Source organism: Pseudophryne corroboree, chromosome 2 (genome assembly GCF_028390025.1).
Source record: "Pseudophryne corroboree isolate aPseCor3 chromosome 2, aPseCor3.hap2, whole genome shotgun sequence".
NCBI lineage: Eukaryota > Metazoa > Chordata > Amphibia > Anura > Myobatrachidae > Pseudophryne > Pseudophryne corroboree.
Window position 1 is genome coordinate 887999611 of NC_086445.1, and position 21466 is coordinate 888021076.

The 21466-nt window shown below is 46.4% G+C and overlaps 1 protein-coding gene across 1 annotated transcript in view; it reads left to right on the forward strand.

Annotated features, from left to right (window-relative positions):
• Nucleotides 1-21466, forward strand: part of PITPNM3 (PITPNM family member 3) — a 1226694-nt gene that overhangs the window by 883670 nt on the left and 321558 nt on the right. Inside the window, exon 7 of the mRNA XM_063956002.1 lies at nucleotides 20203-20322. Coding sequence (XP_063812072.1) covers nucleotides 20203-20322 — 120 coding nt within the window. The remainder of the gene's footprint in view (nucleotides 1-20202; nucleotides 20323-21466) is intronic.

Genomic DNA, 21466 nt, shown 5'->3' on the forward strand with positions numbered 1-21466 from the left:
GTCCCCGCACATTGCCTTGTCCCCTACCAGGCCTGTCCCCGCACACTCACCCTGTCCCCGCACACTCACCCTGTCCCCTACCAGGTCTGTCCCCGCACATTGCCTTGTCCCCTACCAGGCCTGTCCCCGCACACTCACCCTGTCCCCGCACACTCACCCTGTCCCCTACCAGGCCTGTCCCCGCACATCGCCTTGTCCCCTACCAGGCCTGTCCCTGCTCACTCACCGTCCCCACACTCTCATCCTGTCACCCACTGCCCTAGTACTCCATGCCCCCAGCGTGATGAAGACGAGGGCGTGACGCATGGGTATGGCATTCTCTGTGAGGCCAAACCCTTTGTTACAATGCCACACCCTTTTCACAGGAGCACATGTGCCGAACCCCCCCTTCCTTCCCCTATTGTGGTGCCCCCCCTGTCATTTTGTTCTGGATCCGCCCCTGGGAATAGATACAGCAAAAGTAAACCTTCCTAGTACACACAGCGCAAGCAACAAAAAAAGGAGAAATTACGTTCCTGATTGGATGTGCGGACTCAGATGTCTCTGTCCAACTTTCCAAGTGTGTGAAATCCAACTCGTAAATATGAAACAGAGAAAATAAAAGGACAACCAATGTGTAATATTTCACAACAATAAATGGATAAAAAATGTCTTTGGATGAATAGACTTAGATGTCCAGATCCAGCGTACCGCACTCACTCAGTGATAGGTGGATATATGCATATAAAGGTATCTTTAAGCCATCAAATGTCGTGTCTATTCACCCTTGGAGTGTGTTGAAAAGACCGATAGGAAGGGGAAAAATCATCAATATGTAGAGCGTACCCAAAGACTCACAGGAAAAGGGGGGATATGAAATATATAAAGGTTTCTTTCAAATGTGTTATTCAGTTGCACACAGCGTACCCCAACTCACTCTTGATGATGTGGAACAATTCCTATCAAGGTATCTTTACTTGGTTGTCTTGGTAAGTAATTCTGTCTTCTAGGTTATACCATATATCCTCAAAGTTTTGACATGGGGAAATAAAGCAAGAAGAGGAAAAACCAATGTGTAGTATGTATCAATTGGTATAAAGGTCTGATGAATAAATCTCCTATTTAGATGTCAATTTAAGATGCAGGAGAAGCAATGCGCCGTTCCTATCAAGGTAAAAAGTATTGCAATTAAACATAACTATTAAGTAAACATACACGTGCCAATATCCCTGAAGAGTTCAAATATAATCGAAAACAGTGTATTTAAAAAATGATATATTAAATAATCAAATTCAGTATTCAGTGTATTTGTTTCATATTTGTAAATCATATAAAAATGTGTAAATCATATAAACATTTCATACTGTATTTTATATTTTTATATTTTTATAAAATACCTACATGCGTGACTGTTGGGTCAGGGAGCAAATACATTTGTGTGAGGGTATGTATGTAGGAGGGTGGGTGAATGCCAGCATCACTTACATGGATGGCAACTGCATCCTGCCTCATGAAATCCACTGTTTGATAAGATACATGTACAATCCAAACTCCATAGCATGTTATGTATAAATGCATGGTACAGTATAAACACATACTGTCCTCCATTTTTACTTCTCTCAGTACACCATAAGTAACAACAAAATGCATCTATATATACAGTTTACATATGTTCTCACTGTATGCTTACTCACCTCCTCCTATGACAATGCATTTTCTACATATGCAACACAATACCACCCATATCTATAATGAAACATTACTATATTTAAATCAGTCATACAGTATATATAATATTGATGTGCTCATAATCTAACTTAACACCAAATGTGGCCAGTAACAGTTCATAATGTGGGAAATACACAGTGGTGCAGAGAGGAGAAACAGTGGAAACTCTTTACCCGGGCCCAAGCCTGTTGGAGAGGCAGCAATCGGTCCTCTCTCCTGCATGATGTGAGGAAGGGGAGCAATTGCACCGCCCGCTCACACACTGTCGCCCCCCATGCGGCATGTGACTGCTTAGTAGCTGAACAGAGGTTATATTTTTTTATATTTTAGAAGGAGCATGGTCTTTTCACACCTCCCCTGCTTGCCACACCCCCTCTTAGCACCAGGGCCTGACAGAGCTGTCGGTACCCCTGGATATACACAGGTTATTCCTTATAGTACTGTCATACTTTATATTTATACCTTTGTGAAATTCTCCTCACAGATACTTATGGCACAGATTATATTCCACAATCAGTGTAAGACTGCATTAACTAAATATTAACTACTGTACTACTATCTTCAGATAAAATCAAGGCTTTTTCTAGACCTTGTGTCGCTCAGGGCGGCAATTTCCTTGGTGCTCCTACATATTTAAAATAGGGACTGTGCGCACCAAAGATGCGCAACAGATATATAGGGATGTGGCGTCATGGGGAAGGGGCATGGCCTCAGAATACTACCAATTTATTTTACACTTCACAGTAGTGTCTGTTAGTCACAATATACCATACAGTGGTGTCCCGCTATTCACATTACACAACACATTACTACACCTTATACACATTACATCACACAGTAAACCCCCTTATACATATTACACCCCAGTAGAGCCGCTTATATATGTTACGCCACAGTTGAGCTGCTTGCATATACACATTATGCCATGATAGAGTCACTAATACACGTTACACCACAGTAAAGCCACTTTGGAAGTAGATGTGATGTAAGGACAAGAGAGAGAGAGAGGTGAGGACAAGAGAGAAAAAGAGGTGAGGATGAGAGAGAGAGGTGGACAAGAGAGAGAGAGAGAATGGTGGACGAGAGAGAGAGGTAGGCTAGAGCGAGAGAGGTGGACAAGATAGGTAAGGACAAGAGAGAGAGAGGTGAAGATGAGAGAGAAAGAGAATCAGCCGCATTCACTCTAGGAGGGCTAGTACACAGATCTCCTTTCCCCCGGCAACTAATTAGCTCTTCCAGGCTGCTCCCTGCAGTGCTGATGCTGGCCATGTCAGAAACAGAATCAGAATCAGCTTTATTGGCCAGATATTTTTGCGTATACTAGGAATTTGTTTTCGGTTTACAGTGCAGCAGACACGAAGGAAAAAGTAAACAAGGGGGGGGGGGAGACGTGCAGTCTCCAGATAAAAGAACCATAGGGAATAGAGTGTTCATTACGTGCAGAAGAATAGACTAGAGCGACAGGGCGGTCTACCAGGGGGTCGGTTGGTAAGGCGATAAGCAGGTGGACTGCTTGAGGAAAGAAGCTTTTGAGGCTTCTGTTGGATCTGGTGGGAATGGCCCTGTATCGCCTGCCAGATGGCAGCAGGTTGAGCGTGCCATGGCCAGGGTGAAGCGGGTCCTTAACTATCCTAGTCGTCCGTTTTTTGGCTCTAGACAGATACAGATCATGGACAGGAGGAAGTTCCGCTCCGATGATCTTTTCTGCAGACCTGACCACTATTTGGAACCTGCGTTTATCTCTCTCGCAGACCAGACGATTATCGAGGAACACAGTACAGATTCTATAATTCCGAAGTAGAAGAGGAGCAAGAGCTTCTGTGGGATGTTGATCTTCTTAAATTGCCTTAGGAAGAACAGCCTCTGCTGCGCCTTTCTGATGACTGCCTCAGCATTGAGCCACCATTTGAGGTCTCGGGAGAATGTGGTCCATGTGCTGTTTTGTGCTGCTCCTATGTCCAGGATCTGGGACTGCTTGGGTGACTGGTCTCCTCCTCAGTTCCAGGGTCTCAGGCAGGCAGGCTGCACACTGGGTACTTGTGGGCAGGCTGCTGAAAGTAGTTCCGAGCACCGTCAGTTGATGCTGTGCTGCTGCTTCATCTTCTATCCTCTGCATCTGCTCCTTCAAAGCTGTGCATACTAGCATCATCGAGTCTGTCTGTGATTACGTGAAGAGACAGAAGGATTTGAGCAAGTCAACATCCACAGAAGATCTGTGGTTAGTTCTCCAAGTGTACCTACTGTATAAGAATTGAAGCTGTTTTGAAGGCAAAGAGTGGTCACACCAGATATTGATTTGCTTTAGATTTCTCTTCAGTTCATTCACTTTGCATTTTGTTAATTGATCAAAATAAACTTAACATTTCAATTTTTGAAAGCATTCTTACTTTGTAGCATTCGTTTCATACCAGCCTAAAACTTTTACACAGTACTGTATAATATATATATATATATATGTATATGATATCTACAAAAGCGATGCAGAACCTTTTTATTATACCTATGTGTGCTGCAGATATTCTGGGAGGATCATGCAGTAATGATCCTGTTCTTCCTCCGCATTGAAGCTACTTATAATTTCTTGCTGATAATTGCTTTCCTTGTTCCAGGGAAGCTATACTTTCTGTCAAGCGTGCAGCATGGGACAGCCATCCGTGACAATTTATTACGAGAGAAGCGGCTTTGTGTTTATAATGTTTAGTCTGTGCATCTGACAGGGAAATGTGGACCTTAATGGGATTAAATGGGAAAAAATATGGCCAATTTCACCATCCTGTGAAATGAGAGAGTAGCAGCCTCTCAATAAATCTACAATTACGCTGGAGAACACCCACATCGCCCACACTATAATCTGTTTGTTTAATAACAATAATGTCATTTATTTTGGAGGGTATCCGAATTTCTGAGACAGCTCTGGCTTTAAGCCACTGTAATAAGCAATTTTATTGTGGCACTGCCATGAGTACTGAATATCATTTCAACAATGAAAAGAGGGTTTTATGCAAACATGGAAAATGGCATCCTCTTCTTAGAGAATTGACCATACATTTCTTTAAACCCTTATACTTGAGGGGACAGAAGACATTAATCTTCAGTTTATTGCAGTCGTCTTAAACTTCCAATCAGTATAAAACCTGGAGAATGCAAGTGAAAGCTGCATCCTAAAAATGTTGCTGCAAAAAAGCTGCTTTTTTGTAAGTATACTGAGCTCACAAAATGTAATTTAAGGGTATTAAATCCATTGCCATGTTCGAGAGATGAAGATCAGATTAGTGTCTGTTTTGTAAGGCACAATAAATCATATTCACTTTCAAAAAATATAGTGTTGTAGTATAAATTGCAACTAAGCATACAATCTTTTTTTTGTTGTCTATACTAGTCCTCTAGTTTCATATAAATTGTATAATTATGTGCCAAAGAGGATTATGGGAAACTGCTCATAGATCAAGGTTTATTGTACGATCGAGATAAAACAAACGTTTCCAATCAGGGGCATATTAAGACCTGAGGGGGCCAATGTTCAGTGACCCCCTCACCAGGAACCCCCCTCCCCCCACACACACACATTACTGTTAGATTGTGCTTGCCCATGTGGTGCGCTGGTTCCTCATTCTCGTCCTGCTGTGCCATCTATCTGGTAAATAATTCGGAAAGAAGTTGCATGTGCAGAAGAGAGTAAAACCTCTGGCACAATGTCAGAATTCTTGCTAGCTCCTGTTTGGAGCTATCTTTCTTAATATCTCACTGGAGAAATGGTGCTGCGGGTCAAGCATAGGGAACTGGCACCCCACACTGGTAGGTACAGTGGTCATTCCTGGGTAAAGGGTGTGCAATGTTAGGCTACACTGGACCCATGGTTCTGTTTGAGGTTATGGGTTCAATTCCCACCATGACCCTAACTGTGTGGAGTTTGTATATTCTCCCCATACTTGCGTGAGATTCCTCCAGGTACCCTGGTTTCTTCCCACAATACAAAAACATACTGGTAGGTTACTTGGCTCCCAACAAAATTAACCCATGTGAGTAAGTGTGTGCGTGTTGTTGGGAATATAGGTGGTCATTCCGAGTTGTTCGCTCGCTGCCGTTTTTAGCAGCATAGCGATCAGGCTAAAAATGGGCGATTCTGTGCATGCGTATGGGCCGCAGGGCACACGCGCTAAGTATTTTTACACAAAGCTAAGCAACTTTACACAGGTCCGAGCGATGATTTTCAGGCGCTCTGCTGATCGGTGAGTGATTGACAGGAAGTGGGTGTTTCTGGGCGGAAACTGACCGTTTTCAGGGAGTGTGCTAAAAAAACGCAGGCGTGTCAGGCTAAAGCGTAGTAGTGGCTGGAGAAACGGGGGAGTGGCTGGCCGGACGCTGGGCGTGTTTGTGACGTCAAACCAGGAACTAAACGGACTGAGGTGATCGCAATCTAGGAATAGGTCTGGAGCTACTCAGAAACTGCAGGGAATTATTTAATAGCAGAACTGCTAATCTTTCGTTCGCAATTCTGCTAAGCTAAAATACACTCCCAGAGGACGGCGGCCTAGCGTGTGCACTGCTGCTAAAAGCAGCTAGCGAGCGAACAACTCGGAATGAGGGCCATAGACTGTAAGCTCCACTGGGGCAGGGACTGTTATGAATATCTAAAATATTCTCTGAGTATGTGTGCACTATGTAAATAAATGGTAATAAATTAATAATAACTAAATGTAGTAAATTGCGCTGTGGGTCAAGCATAGGGAGCTTGGGTAAATGCTGTGCAATGTTAGGCCACACTGGACCCATGGGCCTGTGTGCATTGCACAACCTGCATCCATAATAGATACACTATTGTTTACAATTTACATATAAATCTAGTAAGTAGTGAGGTTGATGCATGGGCGCATTTGCATGAATATACCTTTACTGAACTTTGCCAATGGAAATCTTTTTTCCTCTAATAGTTCAAAAGGAAAAGGTAAACAAGAAATCTGACTACACTGCCGCAACTTGTCATAATATAAATGTGTTGCAAACGGCTAGTTAGATGCGGCTGGATTGTGCTGATGGTGTAATCGTCCACAGTACATACAGTATGACTACAATAGGTCTCTAGTACTCACTAAAGATATGCAATAATAAGCTTATCTGGGCATATATGGCATTTTCTCATTAGGACCACATTTTGGGGCAAATCCTATGCTTACATGGACACACCCTTCTTGAACTCAACTTATGTTCCTCAGCCCTGTTCTGCCTCTCCAGGTGTAAGGGGTCACAATTACAGTATACAATATGCTGAAATCTAAACACTGGGCAGTACGGATGGTGTAATGGTTAGCATTACTGCCTCACAGCACTGAGGTCATGGGTTCGATTCCCACCATGGTCCTAACTGTGCGGAGTTTGTATATTCTCCCCATACTTGCGTGGGTTTCCTCCGGGTACTCCGGTTTCCTCCCACAAGCCCAAACTATACTGGTAGGTTAATTGGCTCCCAACAAAAATTAACCCTAACGTGAATGTGTGTGTGTGTTTACATGTGATAGGGAATATAGATTGTAAGCTCCACTGGGGCAGGGACTGATGTTAATGGGCAAATATTCTTTGTACAGCGCTGTGGAATATGTGTGCACTATATAAATAACTGATAATAAATAAAATAAACACTCATTCATTTTGGTACGCAGGAGGGAAATGCATTTGTTTACACCAACTAAAAAAAATCTACCGAAGAGTCTATACCTGGATGAAATATTAAACAGGCCTGCTGGCCCACAGGGATACAGGGGAATCGCCCTACTCGGGAACAGTGCACAGCCTGGAACCTGATCATAGTTCACAGTCTGGAACCATAGTCCTGTGCAGTATAATGTTACATTATACTGCACAGGACTATGGTGCATTTCAATCCTCTGTGGAGGCTGGCCACACCCCTAAGTATGGGCCCCTCTTACTGTGGTCATTCCCTGTGGTCTCTCCTTGCTCCAGTCCGACACTGCACTTCACAATAAGATACCTCTTGCTGCAGCTAACTTTTCTGAATATGGGTCTGTTGTGTATCACTATTTTTCACAGCCATGATTGGAACACTCTATACAGCTCACACAAGCCATCACTGATGTGACATCCACTGCCTGGCAACCTCCCTGACATATATATTACTACATTTCTCTAACGTCCTAAGTGGATGCTGGGGACTCCGTAAGGACCATGGGGAATAGCGGCTCCGCAGGAGACTGGGCACATCTAAAGAAAGCTTTAGGACTATCTGGTGTGCACTGGCTCCTCCCCCTATGACCCTCCTCCAAGCCTCAGTTAGATCTCTGTGCCCGAACGAGAAGGGTGCACACTAGGGGCTCTCCTGAGCTTCTTAGTGAAAGTTTTAGATTAGGTTTTTTATTTTCAGTGAGACCTGCTGGCAACAGGCTCACTGCATCGAGGGACTAAGGGGAGAAGAAGCGAACTCACCTGCGTGCAGAGTGGATTGGGCTTCTTAGGCTACTGGACATTAGCTCCAGAGGGACGATCACAGGCCCAGCTTGGATGGGTCCCAGAGCCGCGCCGCCGGCCCCCTTACAGAGCCAGAAGGCAGAAGAGGTCCGGAAAATCGGCGGCAGAAGACGTCCTGTCTTCAACAAGGTAGCGCACAGCACTGCAGCTGTGCGCCATTGCTCTCAGCACACTTCACACTTTGGTCACTGAGGGTGCAGGGCGCTGGGGGGGGGGGCGCCCTGAGACGCAATAAAAACACCTTGGATGGCAAAAAAAATGCATCACATATAGCTCCTGGGCTATATGGATGCATTTAACCCCTGCCAGAATCCATAAAAAAGCAGGAGAAAAGTCCGCGAAAAAGGGGCGGAGCCTATCTCCTCAGCACACTGGCGCCATTTTCCCTCACAGCTCCGTTGGAGGGAAGCTCCCTGTCTCTCCCCTGCAGTCACTACACTACAGAAAGGGTTAAAAAAAAAAGAGAGGGGGGCACTAATTAGGCGCAGTATTAACTATACAGCAGCTATAAGGGGAAAAACACTTATATAAGGTTATCCCTGTATATATATAGCGCTCTGGAGTGTGCTGGCAAACTCTCCCTCTGTCTCCCCAAAGGGCCAGTGGGGTCCTGTCCTCTATCAGAGCATTCCCTGTGTGTGTGCTGTATGTCGGTACTTTTGTGTCGACATGTATGAGGAGAAAAATGATGTGGAGACGGAGCAGATTGCCTGTAATAGTGATGTCACCCCCTAGGGGGTCGACACCTGAGTGGATGAACTGTTGGAAGGAATTACGTGACAGTGTCAGCTCTGTATAAAAGACAGTGGTTGACATGAGACAGCCGGCTACTCAGCTTGTGCCTGTCCAGACGTCTCATAGGCCGTCAGGGGCTCTAAAGCGCCCGTTACCTCAGATGGCAGATATAGACGCCGACACGGATACTGACTCCAGTGTCGACGGTGAAGAGACGAATGTGACTTCCAGTAGGGCCACACGTTACATGATTGAGGCAATGAAAAATGTTTTACACATTTCTGATAATACGAGTACCACCAAAAAAGGGGTATTATGTTCGGTGAGGAAAAACTACCTGTAGTTTTCCTGAATCTGAGAAATTAAATGAGGTGTGTGATGATGCGTGGGTTTCCCCCGATAACAACGGATAATTTCTAAAATGTTATTGGCATTTTCTCTGACGTCCTAAGTGGATGCTGGGGACTCCGTCAGGACCATGGGGAATAGCGGCTCCGCAGGAGACGGGGCACAAAAGCAAAAGCTTTAGGATCAGGTGGTGTGCACTGGCTCCTCCCCCTATGACCCTCCTCCAAGCCTCAGTTAGGTTTTTGTGCCCGGCCGAGAAGGGTGCAATCTAGGTGGCTCTCCTAAAGAGCTGCTTAGAGTAAAAGTTTTATTAGGTTTTTTATTTTCAGTGAGTCCTGCTGGCAACAGGCTCACTGCAACGAGGGACTTAGGGGAGAAGAAGTGAACTCACCTGCGTGCAGGATGGATTGGCTTCTTAGGCTACTGGACACTAGCTCCAGAGGGACGATCACAGGTACAGCCTGGATGGGTCACCGGAGCCGCGCCGCCGACCCCCTTGCAGATGCTGAAGAGAGAAGAGGTCCAGAAATCGGCGGCTGAAGACTTCTCAGTCTTCATGAGGTAGCGCACAGCACTGCAGCTGTGCGCCATTGCTCTCAGCACACTTCACACCAACGGTCACTGAGGGTGCAGGGCGCTGGGGGGGGCGCCCTGGGCAGCAATGAAAGTACCTATACTGGCTAAAAATACATCACATATAGCCTCTGGGGCTATATGGATGTATTTAACCCCTGCCAGGTTGTCAGAAAAACGGGAGAAGAAGCCCGCCGAAAAGGGGGCGGGGCCTATTCTCCTCAGCACACAGCGCCATTTTCCCTCACAGAACTGCTGGTGGGAAGGCTCCCAGGCTCTCCCCTGCACTGCACTACAGAAACAGGGTTAAAACAGAGAGGGGGGGCACTTATTTGGCGATATGATTATATATTAAGATGCTATAAGGGAAAACACTTATATAAAGGTTGTCCCTGTATAATTATAGCGTTTTGGTGTGTGCTGGCAAACTCTCCCTCTGTCTCCCCAAAGGGCTAGTGGGGTCCTGTCCTCTATCAGAGCATTCCCTGTGTGTGTGCTGTGTGTCGGTACGTGTGTGTCGACATGTATGAGGACGATGTTGGTGAGGAGGCGGAGAAATTGCCTGTAATGGTGATGTCACTCTCTAGGGAGTCGACACCGGAATGGATGGCTTATTTAGGGAATTACGTGATAATGTCAACACGCTGCAAGGTCAATTGACGACATGAGACGGCCGGCAAACAAATTAGTACCTGTCCAGGCGTCTCAAACACCGTCAGGGGCTTTAAAACGCCCATTTACCTCAGTCGGTCGACACAGACACGGACACTGACTCCAGTGTCGACGGTGAAGAAACAAACGTATTTTCCTTTAGGGCCACACGTTACATGTTAAGGGCAATGAAGGAGGTGTTACATATTTCTGATACTACAAGTACCACAAAAAAGGGTATTATGTGGGGTGTGAAAAAACTACCTGTAGTTTTTCCTGAATCAGATAAATTAAATGAAGTGTGTGATGATGCGTGGGTTTCCCCCGATAGAAAATTATTGGCGGTATACCCTTTCCCGCCAGAAGTTAGGGCGCGTTGGGAAACACCCCTTAGGGTGGATAAGGCGCTCACACGCTTATCAAAACAAGTGGCGTTACCGTCTCCAGATACGGCCGCCCTCAAGGAGCCAGCTGATTGGAGGCTGGAAAATATCCTAAAAAGTATATACACACATACTGGTGTTATACTGCGACCAGCGATCGCCTCAGCCTGGATGTGCAGCGCTGGGGTGGCTTGGTCGGATTCCCTGACTGAAAATATTGATACCCTTGACAGGGACAGTATTTTATTGACTATAGAGCATTTAAAGGATGCATTTTTATATATGCGAGATGCACAGAGGGATATTTGCACTCTGGCATCAAGAGTAAGTGCGATGTCCATATCTGCCAGAAGATGTTTATGGACACGACAGTGGTCAGGTGATGCAGATTCCAAACGGCACATGGAAGTATTGCCGTATAAAGGGGAGGAGTTATTTGGGGTCGGTCCATCGGACCTGGTGGCCACGGCAACAGCTGGAAAATCCACCTTTTTTACCCCAAGTCACATCTCAGCAGAAAAAGACACCGTCTTTTCAGCCTCAGTCCTTTCGTCCCCATAAGGGCAAGCGGGCAAAAGGCCAGTCATATCTGCCCAGGGATAGAGGAAAGGGAAGAAGACTGCAGCAGGCAGCCCATTCCCAGGAACAGAAGCCCTCCACCGCTTCTACCAAGTCCTCAGCATGACGCTGGGGCCGTACAAGCGGACTCAGGTGCGGTGGGGGGTCGTCTCAAGAGTTTCAGCACGCAGTGGGCTCACTCGCAAGTGGACCCCTGGAGCCTACAAGTAGTATCCCAGGGGTACAGATTGGAAATTCGAGACGTCTCCCCCTCGCAGGTTCCTGAAGTCTGCTTTACCAACGTCTCCCTCCGACAGGGAGGCAGTATTGGAAACAATTCACAAGCTGTATTCCCAGCAGGTGATAATCAAAGTACCCCTCCTACAACAAGGAAAGGGGTATTATTCCACACTATATTGTGGTACTGAAGCCAGACGGCTCGGTGAGACCTATTCTAAATCTGAAATATTTGAACACTTACATACAAAGGTTCAAATCAAGATGGAGTCACTCAGAGCAGTGATAGCGAACCAGGAAGAAGGGGACTATATGGTGTCCCTGGACATCAGGGATGCTTACCTCCATGTCCCAATTTGCCCTTCTCACCAAGGGTACCTCAGGTTCGTGGTACAGAACTGTCACTATCAGTTTCAGACGCTGCCGTTTGGATTGTCCACGGCACCCCGGGTCTTTACCAAGGTAATGGCCGAAATGATGATTCTTCTTCAAAGAAAATGGACGATCTCCTGATAAGGGCAAGGTCCAGAGAACAGTTGGAGGTCGGAGTAGCACTATCTCAAGTAGTTCTACGACAGCACGGGTGGATTCTAAATATTCCAAAATCGCAGCTGTTTCCGACGACACGTCTGCTGTTCCTAGGGATGATTCTGGACACAGTCCAGAAAAGGGTGTTTCTCCCGGAGAAGAAAGCCAGGGAGTTATCCGAGCTAGTCAGGAACCTCCTAAAACCAGGAAAAGTGTCAGTGCATCATTGCACAAGTGTCCTGGGAAAAATGGTGGCTTCTTACGAAGCGATTCCATTCGGCAGATTTCACGCAAGAACTTTTCAGTGGGATCTGCTGGAAAAATGGTCCGGATCGCATCTTCAGATGCATCAGCGGATAACCCTGTCTCCAAGGACAAGGGTGTTTCTTCTGCGGTGGCTGCAGAGTGCTCATCTATTAAAGGGCCGCAGATTCGGCATTCAGGACTGGGTCCTGGTGACCACGGATGCCAGCCTGAGAGGCTGGGGAGCAGTCACACAGGGAAAAAATTTCCAGGGAGTGTGATATAGTCTGGAGACTTCTCTCCACATAAATATACTGGAGCTAAGGGCAATTTACAATGCTCTAAGCTTAGCAAGACCCCTGCTTCAAGGTCAGCCGGTATTGATCCAGTGGGACAACATCACGGCAGTCGCCCACGTAAACAGACAGGGCGGCACAAGAAGCAGGAGGGCAATGGCAGAAACGTCCCGCCTGAACAAAAAACTGGACAGGTATTGCGCCAGGTCAAGAGACCCTCAGGCAATAGCTGTGGACGTTCTGGTAACACCGTGGGTGTACCAGTCGGTGTATGTGTTCCCTCCTCTGCTTCTCATACCCAAGGTACTGAGAATTATAAGACGTAGAGGAGTAAAAACTATACTCGTGGCTCCGGATTGGCCAAGAAGGACTTGGTACCCGGAACTTCAAGAAATGCTCACAGAGGACTCATGGCCTCTGCCGCTAAGAAGGGACTTGCTTCAGCAAGTACCATGTCTGTTCCAAGACTTACCGCGGCTGCGTTTGACGGCATGGCGGTGGAACGCCGGATCCTAAGGGAAAAAGGCATTCCGGAAGAGGTCATTCCTACCCTGGTCAAAGCCAGGAAGGAGGTGACCGCACAACATTATCACCACATGTGGCGAAAATATGTTGCGTGGTGTGAGGCCAGGAAGGCCCCACGAAGAAATTTCAACTCGGTCGATTCCTGCATTTCCTGAAAACAGGAGTGTCTATGGGCCTCAAATTGGGGTCCATTAAGGTTCAAATTTCGGCCCTGTCAATTTTCTTCCAGAAAAAATTGGCTTCAGTTCCTGAAGTCCAGAAGTTGTCAAGGGAGTACTGCATATACAACCCCCTTTTGTGCCTCCAGTGGCACTGTGGGATCTCAACGTAGTTCTGGGATTCCTCAAATCACATTGGTTTAAACCGCTCAAATCTGTGGATTTGAAATATCTCACATGGAAAGTGACCATGCTGTTGGCCCTGGCCTCGGCCAGGCGAGTGTCAGAATTGGCGGCTTTGTCTCACAAAGCACATATCTGATTGTCCATTCGGACAGGGCAGAGCTGCGGACTCGTCCCCAGTTTCTCCCTAAGGTGGTGTCAGCGTTTCACCTGCACCAGCTTATTGTGGTACCTGCGGCTACTAGGGACTTGGAGGACTCCAAGTTGCTAGATGTTGTCAGGGCCCTGAAAATATAGGTTTCCAGGACGGCTGGAGTCAGGAAAACTGACTTGCTGTTATCCTGTAGGCACCCAAAAAACTGGGTGCTCTTGCTTCTAAGCAGACGATTGCTAGTTGGATGTGTAGTACAATTCAGCTTGCACATTCTGTGGCAGGCCTGCCACAGCCAAAATATGTAAATGCCCATTCCACAAGGAAGGTGGGCTCATCTTGGGCGGCTGCCCGAGGGGTCTCGGCTTTACAACTTTGCCGAGCTGCTACTTGGTCAGGGGCACACCCTGGCTGAGGAGGACCTGGAGTTCTCTCATTCGGTGCTGCAGAGTCATCCGCACTCTCCCGCCCGTTTGGGAGCTTTGGTATAATCCCCATGGTCCTGACGGAGTCCCCAGCATCCACTTAGGACGTCAGAGAAAATAAGAATTTACTTACCGATAATTCTATTTCTCGTAGTCCGTAGTGGATGCTGGGCGCCCATCCCAAGTGCGGATTGTCTGCAATACTTGTACATAGTTATTGTTACAAAAATCGGGTTATTATTGTTGTGAGCCATCTTTTCAGAGGCTCCGCTGTTATCATGCTGTTAACTGGGTTCAGATCACAGGTTGTACAGTGTGATTGGTGTGGCTGGTATGAGTCTTACCCGGGATTCAAAATCCTTCCTTATTGTGTACGCTCGTCCGGGCACAGTATCCTAACTGAGGCTTGGAGGAGGGTCATAGGGGGAGGAGCCAGTGCACACCACCTGATCCTAAAGCTTTTGCTTTTGTGCCCTGTCTCCTGCGGAGCCGCTATTCCCCATGGTCCTGACGGAGTCCCCAGCATCCACTACGGACTACGAGAAATAGAATTATCGGTAAGTAAATTCTTATTATATCCTTTCCCGCCAGAGGTTAGGGTGCGTTGGGAAACACCCCCTAGGGGGGATAAAGCGCTCACACGCTTGTAAGGGCTCTACCTTCGCCTGAGATGGCCGCCCTTAAGGATCCTGCTGATAGAAAGCAGGAGGGTATCCTAAAAGGTATTTACACACATACTGGTGTTATACTGCGACCAGCAATCGCCTCAGCCTGGATGTGCAGTGCTGGGTTGGCGTGGTCGGATTCCCTGACTGAAAATATTGATACCCTAGATAGGGACAGTATATTTTTGCCTATAGAGCATTTAAAAGATGCATTTTTATATATGTGTGATGCACAGCGGAATATTTGCCGACTGGCATCAAGTCTAAGCGCGTTGTCCATTTCTACCAGTAGAGGGTTATGGACATGTCAGTGGTCAGATGATGCGTATTCCAAACGGCATTTGGAAGTATTGCTTTATTAAGGGAGGAGTTATTTGGGGTCGGTCTTTCAGACCTGGTGGCCACGGCAACAGCTGGGAATTCCACGTTTGTACCCCAGGTCGCCTCTCAACATGAGAAGACGCCGTATTATCAGGCGCAGTCTTTTCGTGGACAAGCGGGCAAAAGGTTCCTCATTTCTGCCCCGTGACAGAGGGAGAGGAAAAAGGCTGCAGAAATCAGCCAGTTCCCAGGAACAGAAACCCTCTCCGCCAAGCCCTCAGTATACGCTGGGGCTTTACAAGCAGAATCAGGCACGGTGGGGGGCCCGTCTCAATGAATTTCAGCGCGCAGTGGGCTCACTCGCAAGTAGACCCCTGGATCCTTCAGGTGATATCTCAGGGGTACAAATTAGAATTCGAGACGTCTCCCCCTCGCCGTTTCCTAAAGTCGGCTTTACCGATGTCTCCTTCTGACAGGGAGACAGTTTTGGAAGCCATTCACAAGCTGTATTCCCAGCAGGTGATACTCAAGATACCCCTCCTGCAACAGGGAACGGGGTATTATTCCACACTGTTGTGGTACCGAAGCCGGACGGCTCGGTGAGACCGATTCTAAATCTAAAATCTTTGAACACTTACGTACAGAGGTTCAAATTCAAGATTGAGTCACTCAGAGCAGTGATTGCGAACCTGGAAGAAGGGGACTACATGATGTCTCGGGACATCAAGGATGCTTACCTTCATGTCAAAATTTACCCTTCTCACCAAGGGTACCTCAGGTTTATGGTACAGAACTGTCACTATCAGTTCAGACGCTGCCGTATGGATGGTACACGGCACCCCGGGTCTTTACCAAGCTAATGGCCGAAATGATGATATTCCTTCGAAGGAAGTGAATTTTAGTTATCCCTTCCTTGGACAATTCCCTGATAAGGGTAAGATCCAGGGAACAGTTGGAGGTCGGTGTATCACTATCTCAGGTAGTGTTGCGGCAGCACGATTGGATTCTCAATATTCCAAAATCGCACCTGGTTCCGACGACGTGTCTTCTGTTCCTAGGGATGATCCTGGACACAGTCCAGAAAAAGGTGTTTCTCCCGGAGGAGAAAGCCAGGGAGTTATCCGAGCTAGTCAGGAACCTCCTAAAACCGAGCCAAGTCTCAGTGCATCAATGCACAAGGGTTCTGGGTAAAATGGTGGCTTCCTACGAAGCAATCCCATTCGGCAGATTCCACGCAAGAACTTTCCAGTGGGACCTGCTGGACAAATGGTCCGGATCGCATCTTCAGATGCATCAGCGGATAACCCTGTCACCAAGGACAAGGGTGTCCCTCCTGTGGTGGTTGCAGAGTGCTCATCTTCTAGAGGGCCGCAGATTAGGCATTCAGGACTGGGTCCTGGTGACCACGGATGCCAGCCTGCGAGGCTGGGGAGCAGTCACACAGGGAAGGAATATCCAGGGCTTATGGTCAAGCCTGGAGACATCACTTCACATAAATATCCTGAAGCTAAGGGACATTTACAATGCTCTAAGCTTAGCAAGACCTCTGCTTCAAGGTCAGCCGGTGTTGATCCAGTCGGACAACATCACGGCAGTCACCCACGTAAACAGACAGGGTGGCACAAGAAGCAGGAGGGCAATGGCAGAAGCTGCAAGGATTCTTCGCTGGGCGGAAAATCATGTGATAGCACTGTCAGCAGTATTCATTCCGGGAGTGGACAACTGGGAAGCAGACTTCCTCAGCACGACCTCCACCCGGGAGAGTGGGGACTTCACCCAGAAGTCTTCCACATGATTAAAAACTCGACAGGTATTGCGCCAGGTCCAGGGACCCTCAGGCAATAAGCTGTAGACGCTCTGGTAACACCGTGGGTGTACCAGTCAAGGTATGTGTTCCCTCCTCTGCCTCTCATACCCAAGGTACTGAGATTGATAAGATGGAGAGGAGTAAGCACTATATTCGTGGTTCCGGATTGGCCAAGAAGGACTTGGTAACCGGAACTTCAAGAGATGCTCACGGAGGATCCGTGGCCTCTACCTCTAAGAAGGGACCTGCTCCAGCAAGGACCCTGTCTGTTCCAAGACTTACCGCGGCTGCGTTTGACGGCATGGCGGTTGAACGCCGGATCCTGAAGGAAAAAAGGCATTCCGGATGAAGTCATCCCTATCCTGATCAAAGCCAGGAAGGATGTAACCGCAAAAACATTATCACCGCAATTGGCGAAAATATGTTGCGTGGTGCGAGGCCAGTAAGGCCCGACGGAGGAAATTCAACTGGGTCGATTCCTACATTTCCTGCAAACAGGAGTGTCTATGGGCCTGAAATTGGGGTCCATTAAGGTTCAAATTTCGGCCCTGTCAATTTTCTTCCAAAAAGAACTAGCTTCAGTCCCTGAAGTTCAGACGTTTGTAAAAGGGGTACTGCATATACAGCCTCCTTTTGTGCCTCCAGTGGCACTTGGGATCTCAATGTAGTTTTGGGTTCCAAAAGTCACATTGGTTTGAACCACTTAAATCTGTGGAGTTAAAATATCTCACATGGAAAGTGGTCATGCTGTTGGCCCTGGCCTGGGCCAGGCGCGTGTCAGAATTGGCGGCTTTATCCTGAAAAAGCCCTTATCTGATTTTCCATTCGGACAGGGCGGAATTGAGGACTCGTCCTCAGTTTCTCCCCAAGGTGGTTTCAGCGTCTCACCTGAACCAACCTATTGGTGGTGCCTGCGGCTACTAGGGACTTGGAGGCCTCCAAGTTGCTAGACGTTGTCAGTGCCCTGAAAACATATGTTTCCAGGACGGCTGGAGTCAGGAAATCTGACTCGCTGTTTATCCTGTGTGCACCCAACAAGCTGGGTGCTCCTGCTTCTAAGCAGACTATTGCTCGTTGGATTTGTAGTACAATTCAGCTTGCACATTCTGTGGCAGGCCTGCCACAGCCAAAAATCTGTAAATGCCCACTCCACAAGGAAGGTGGGCTCATCTTGGGCGGCTGCCCGAGGGGTCTCGGCTTTACAACTTTGCCAAGCAGCTACTTGGTCAGGAGCAAATACGTTTGTAAAATTCTACAAAATTGATATCCTGGCTGAGGAGGACCTGGAGTTCTCTCATTTGGTGCTGCAGAGTCATCCGCACTCTCCCGCCCGTTTGGGAGCTTTGGTATAATCCCCATGGTCCTTACGGAGTCCCCAGCATCCACTTAGGACGTTAGAGAAAATAAGAATTTACTTACCGATAATTCTATTTCTCATAGTCCGTAGTGGATGCTGGGCGCCCATCCCAAGTGCGGATTGTCTGCAATACTTGTACATAGTTATTGTTACAAAAATCGGGTTATTATTGTTGTGAGCCATCTTTCAGAGGCTCCTCTGTTATCATGCTGTTAACTGGGTTCAGATCACAGGTTATACGGTGTGATTGGTGTGGCTGGTATGAGTCTTACCCGGGATTCAAAATCCTTCCTTATTGTGTACGCTCGTCCGGGCACAGTATCCTAACTGAGGCTTGGAGGAGGGTCATAGGGGGAGGAGCCAGTGCACACCAGATAGTCCTAAAGCTTTCTTTAGATGTGCCCAGTCTCCTGCGGAGCCGCTATTCCCCATGGTCCTTACGGAGTCCCCAGCATCCACTACGGACTATGAGAAATAGAATTATCGGTAAGTAAATTCTTATTTTCTAGCAATCTATGCCTAATTACACTGACCCTAATAAAAACACCATTACAGGGACTTTAAAAGGCCTACATTACAATAGCTGCAAGACGTGTCTGTGACTCCATAGCACAGCCTAGTGCTTAACTGATATGGGTACTTAATTTGCTCCATTTTCCCTCTCACAACTGCAAACACAGTGATAGCTACTCAGTCTGGCAGCACTTATCAGGTGCATGGAACTGAGGGGTCACAGCAAACAGAAAGGGGGGTGTTTTTCCCTCCTGGTATTCCCCTGCACAATACTGTAAATAGCACTTTCAACAATACTTGAAAACTATATAGTACAGGTTGAGTATCCCATATCCATATATTCCGAAATACGGAATATTCCGAAATACGGACTTTTTTGAGTGAGAGTGAGATAGTGAAACCTATGTTTTCTGATGGCTCAATGTACACAAACTTGTTTAATACACAAAGTTATAAAAAATATTGTATTAAATGACCTTTAGGTTGTGTGTATAAGTTGTATATGAAACATAAATGAATTGTGTGAATACAGACACACTTTATTTAATGCACAAAGTTATAAAAAATATTGTCTAAAATTACCTTCAAGCTGTGTGTATAAGGTGTATATGAAACATAAATGCATTCTGTGCTTATATTTAGGTCCCATCACCATGATATCTCATTATGGTATGCAATTATTCCAAAATACGGAAAAATCCGATATCCAGAATACCTCTGGTCCCAGGCATTTTGGATAAGGGATACTCAACCTGTAATAGAAATTCAGAGATATTTGTTGCATGTATTTGCAAATACATGGTAAGCTGCCCCTTCATAGTATCTCTGATTATCGGCAGTCCCTGCACTGCATGATAACAGTACCCACTTAAGGCCATATAATTGTCTATTGTAAGACCTCATGTTAAAGGTGCATACAGAAATACATACAAATTGAGGGCTAGCTTACCTAGGAGCCAGCCCTGGGACCTCCAAGTAGCACTACAGGAACCAGCGTGCCCTCCAAATACTGATCCCATACAATGCCTCTCACAACTGCAAACAGTGATAACTGCTCAATAAATCTGGCAGCACTTGCTGATAATCAGAGAAGTTGTGAAGGGGCTTGGCAGCTTACCAGGTATTTGCAAATACTGTACATGCAACAAATAGCTATGGATTTCTATTACCATATAGATTTTAAGTATTTTTGCAAGTACTGTTTAGTGTGCAGGGGGATACCAGGGGGAAAAAGCACCTCCCTATCTGTTTTCTCATTCCATTCCCCCTCTGAAAGAGAAAGCTGTTCTGTGTATTAATGTAACTGCTCATATTCATATTTATATTATCATTAAGTGCCTTTATCTGTATATTTGCAGGTATGCCTAATTGGAGACTGCGTGGGAGGCATACTGGGGTTTGATGCTCTGTGTTATAGTGCCAAGACACCTGGGGAGAGTCTGAACAGCAGCAGAAGAGGAAGTGTCAGCAGTATACAGGTACGTTACTAACCAAAGCCAACTAGCTACTGTACGATATGCTCACTTGGTGTTTTATTTATGCTATCGTGTCCTGGTTTTCCAGAAAATACTTAGGGGCAGATCTATTAAGCCTGGAGAAATGATAAAGCAGTGATAAGATGAAGGTGATAATGAACCAGCCAATTATTACAGGTTAGAAAAATGACAGTTAGGAGCTGATTGGCTGGTGCGCTATCACCTTCCACTTATCACTTCTTTATCACTTCTCCAGGCTTAATACATCTGCCCCTTGATCTTTTGCTGATGAAAATCTGTCTTGTGGAATTATTTGAACTCCTGATGCATCTATGACAACATGAATGGGTTAATTTTACTGCAGTTGTTTACAAAGTGATTTGGAGAATAGAAGGGTTCAGTTTTCTGTAAAAAAACAAAATGTGATTCCTACATGTGGTGGAACATTTTCAAAGGCTGTACATTTATACTATATAATCTCTGGGAAAAAAACTGTTATTGCCAGTGCTAGTTTTCTAGGAAAAGAGGTTCAGAAATACTGTGGGAGGGTCAGAAGTGGGTGGTGATGTGGGCGCAGCTACCACTGGGGTAGCGCATCAGTTGGTGTGTAAACTAATTTAAAAAAGAAAACAAAAAAACTACCGTTTAGGCTGTGGGAGTGGGTGTTATAACATGTCAACGTATCACGTAAAAGCCTGATCCTCATATATATTGATCCACAATATATTGATCAAGAATATATTAAAAAATCCAACTCCACATCTAATACATTGAAAATAACAGATCCACATACAATATACTGAAAAAGCCACAACCTACATTTGAAAAAAAAAAATACACACCCAGAAAAGCAGCATACGTACTAAATGATTAAATGTCTGTTTGGTGTCACTTAATCTCCCCCCTCCCCATGTGTCACCCCAGCTGCAGCACCCCAACATGTGTCACTCCTGCTCCCCATGTGTATCTCTAGCTTCCCCATGTGTCACTTAAGCTCCCCACTGTATCACTCCAGCTGTCCCATGTCACTCCAGCCCTTGTATGTCACTCCATTCCCCTATGGCTCTCCTGTTCCCTTCGTGTCACTCCTGCTCCCCACCATATCACTCCTCTCATGTTACTCCATCCCCCTGTGTGTTACTCCATT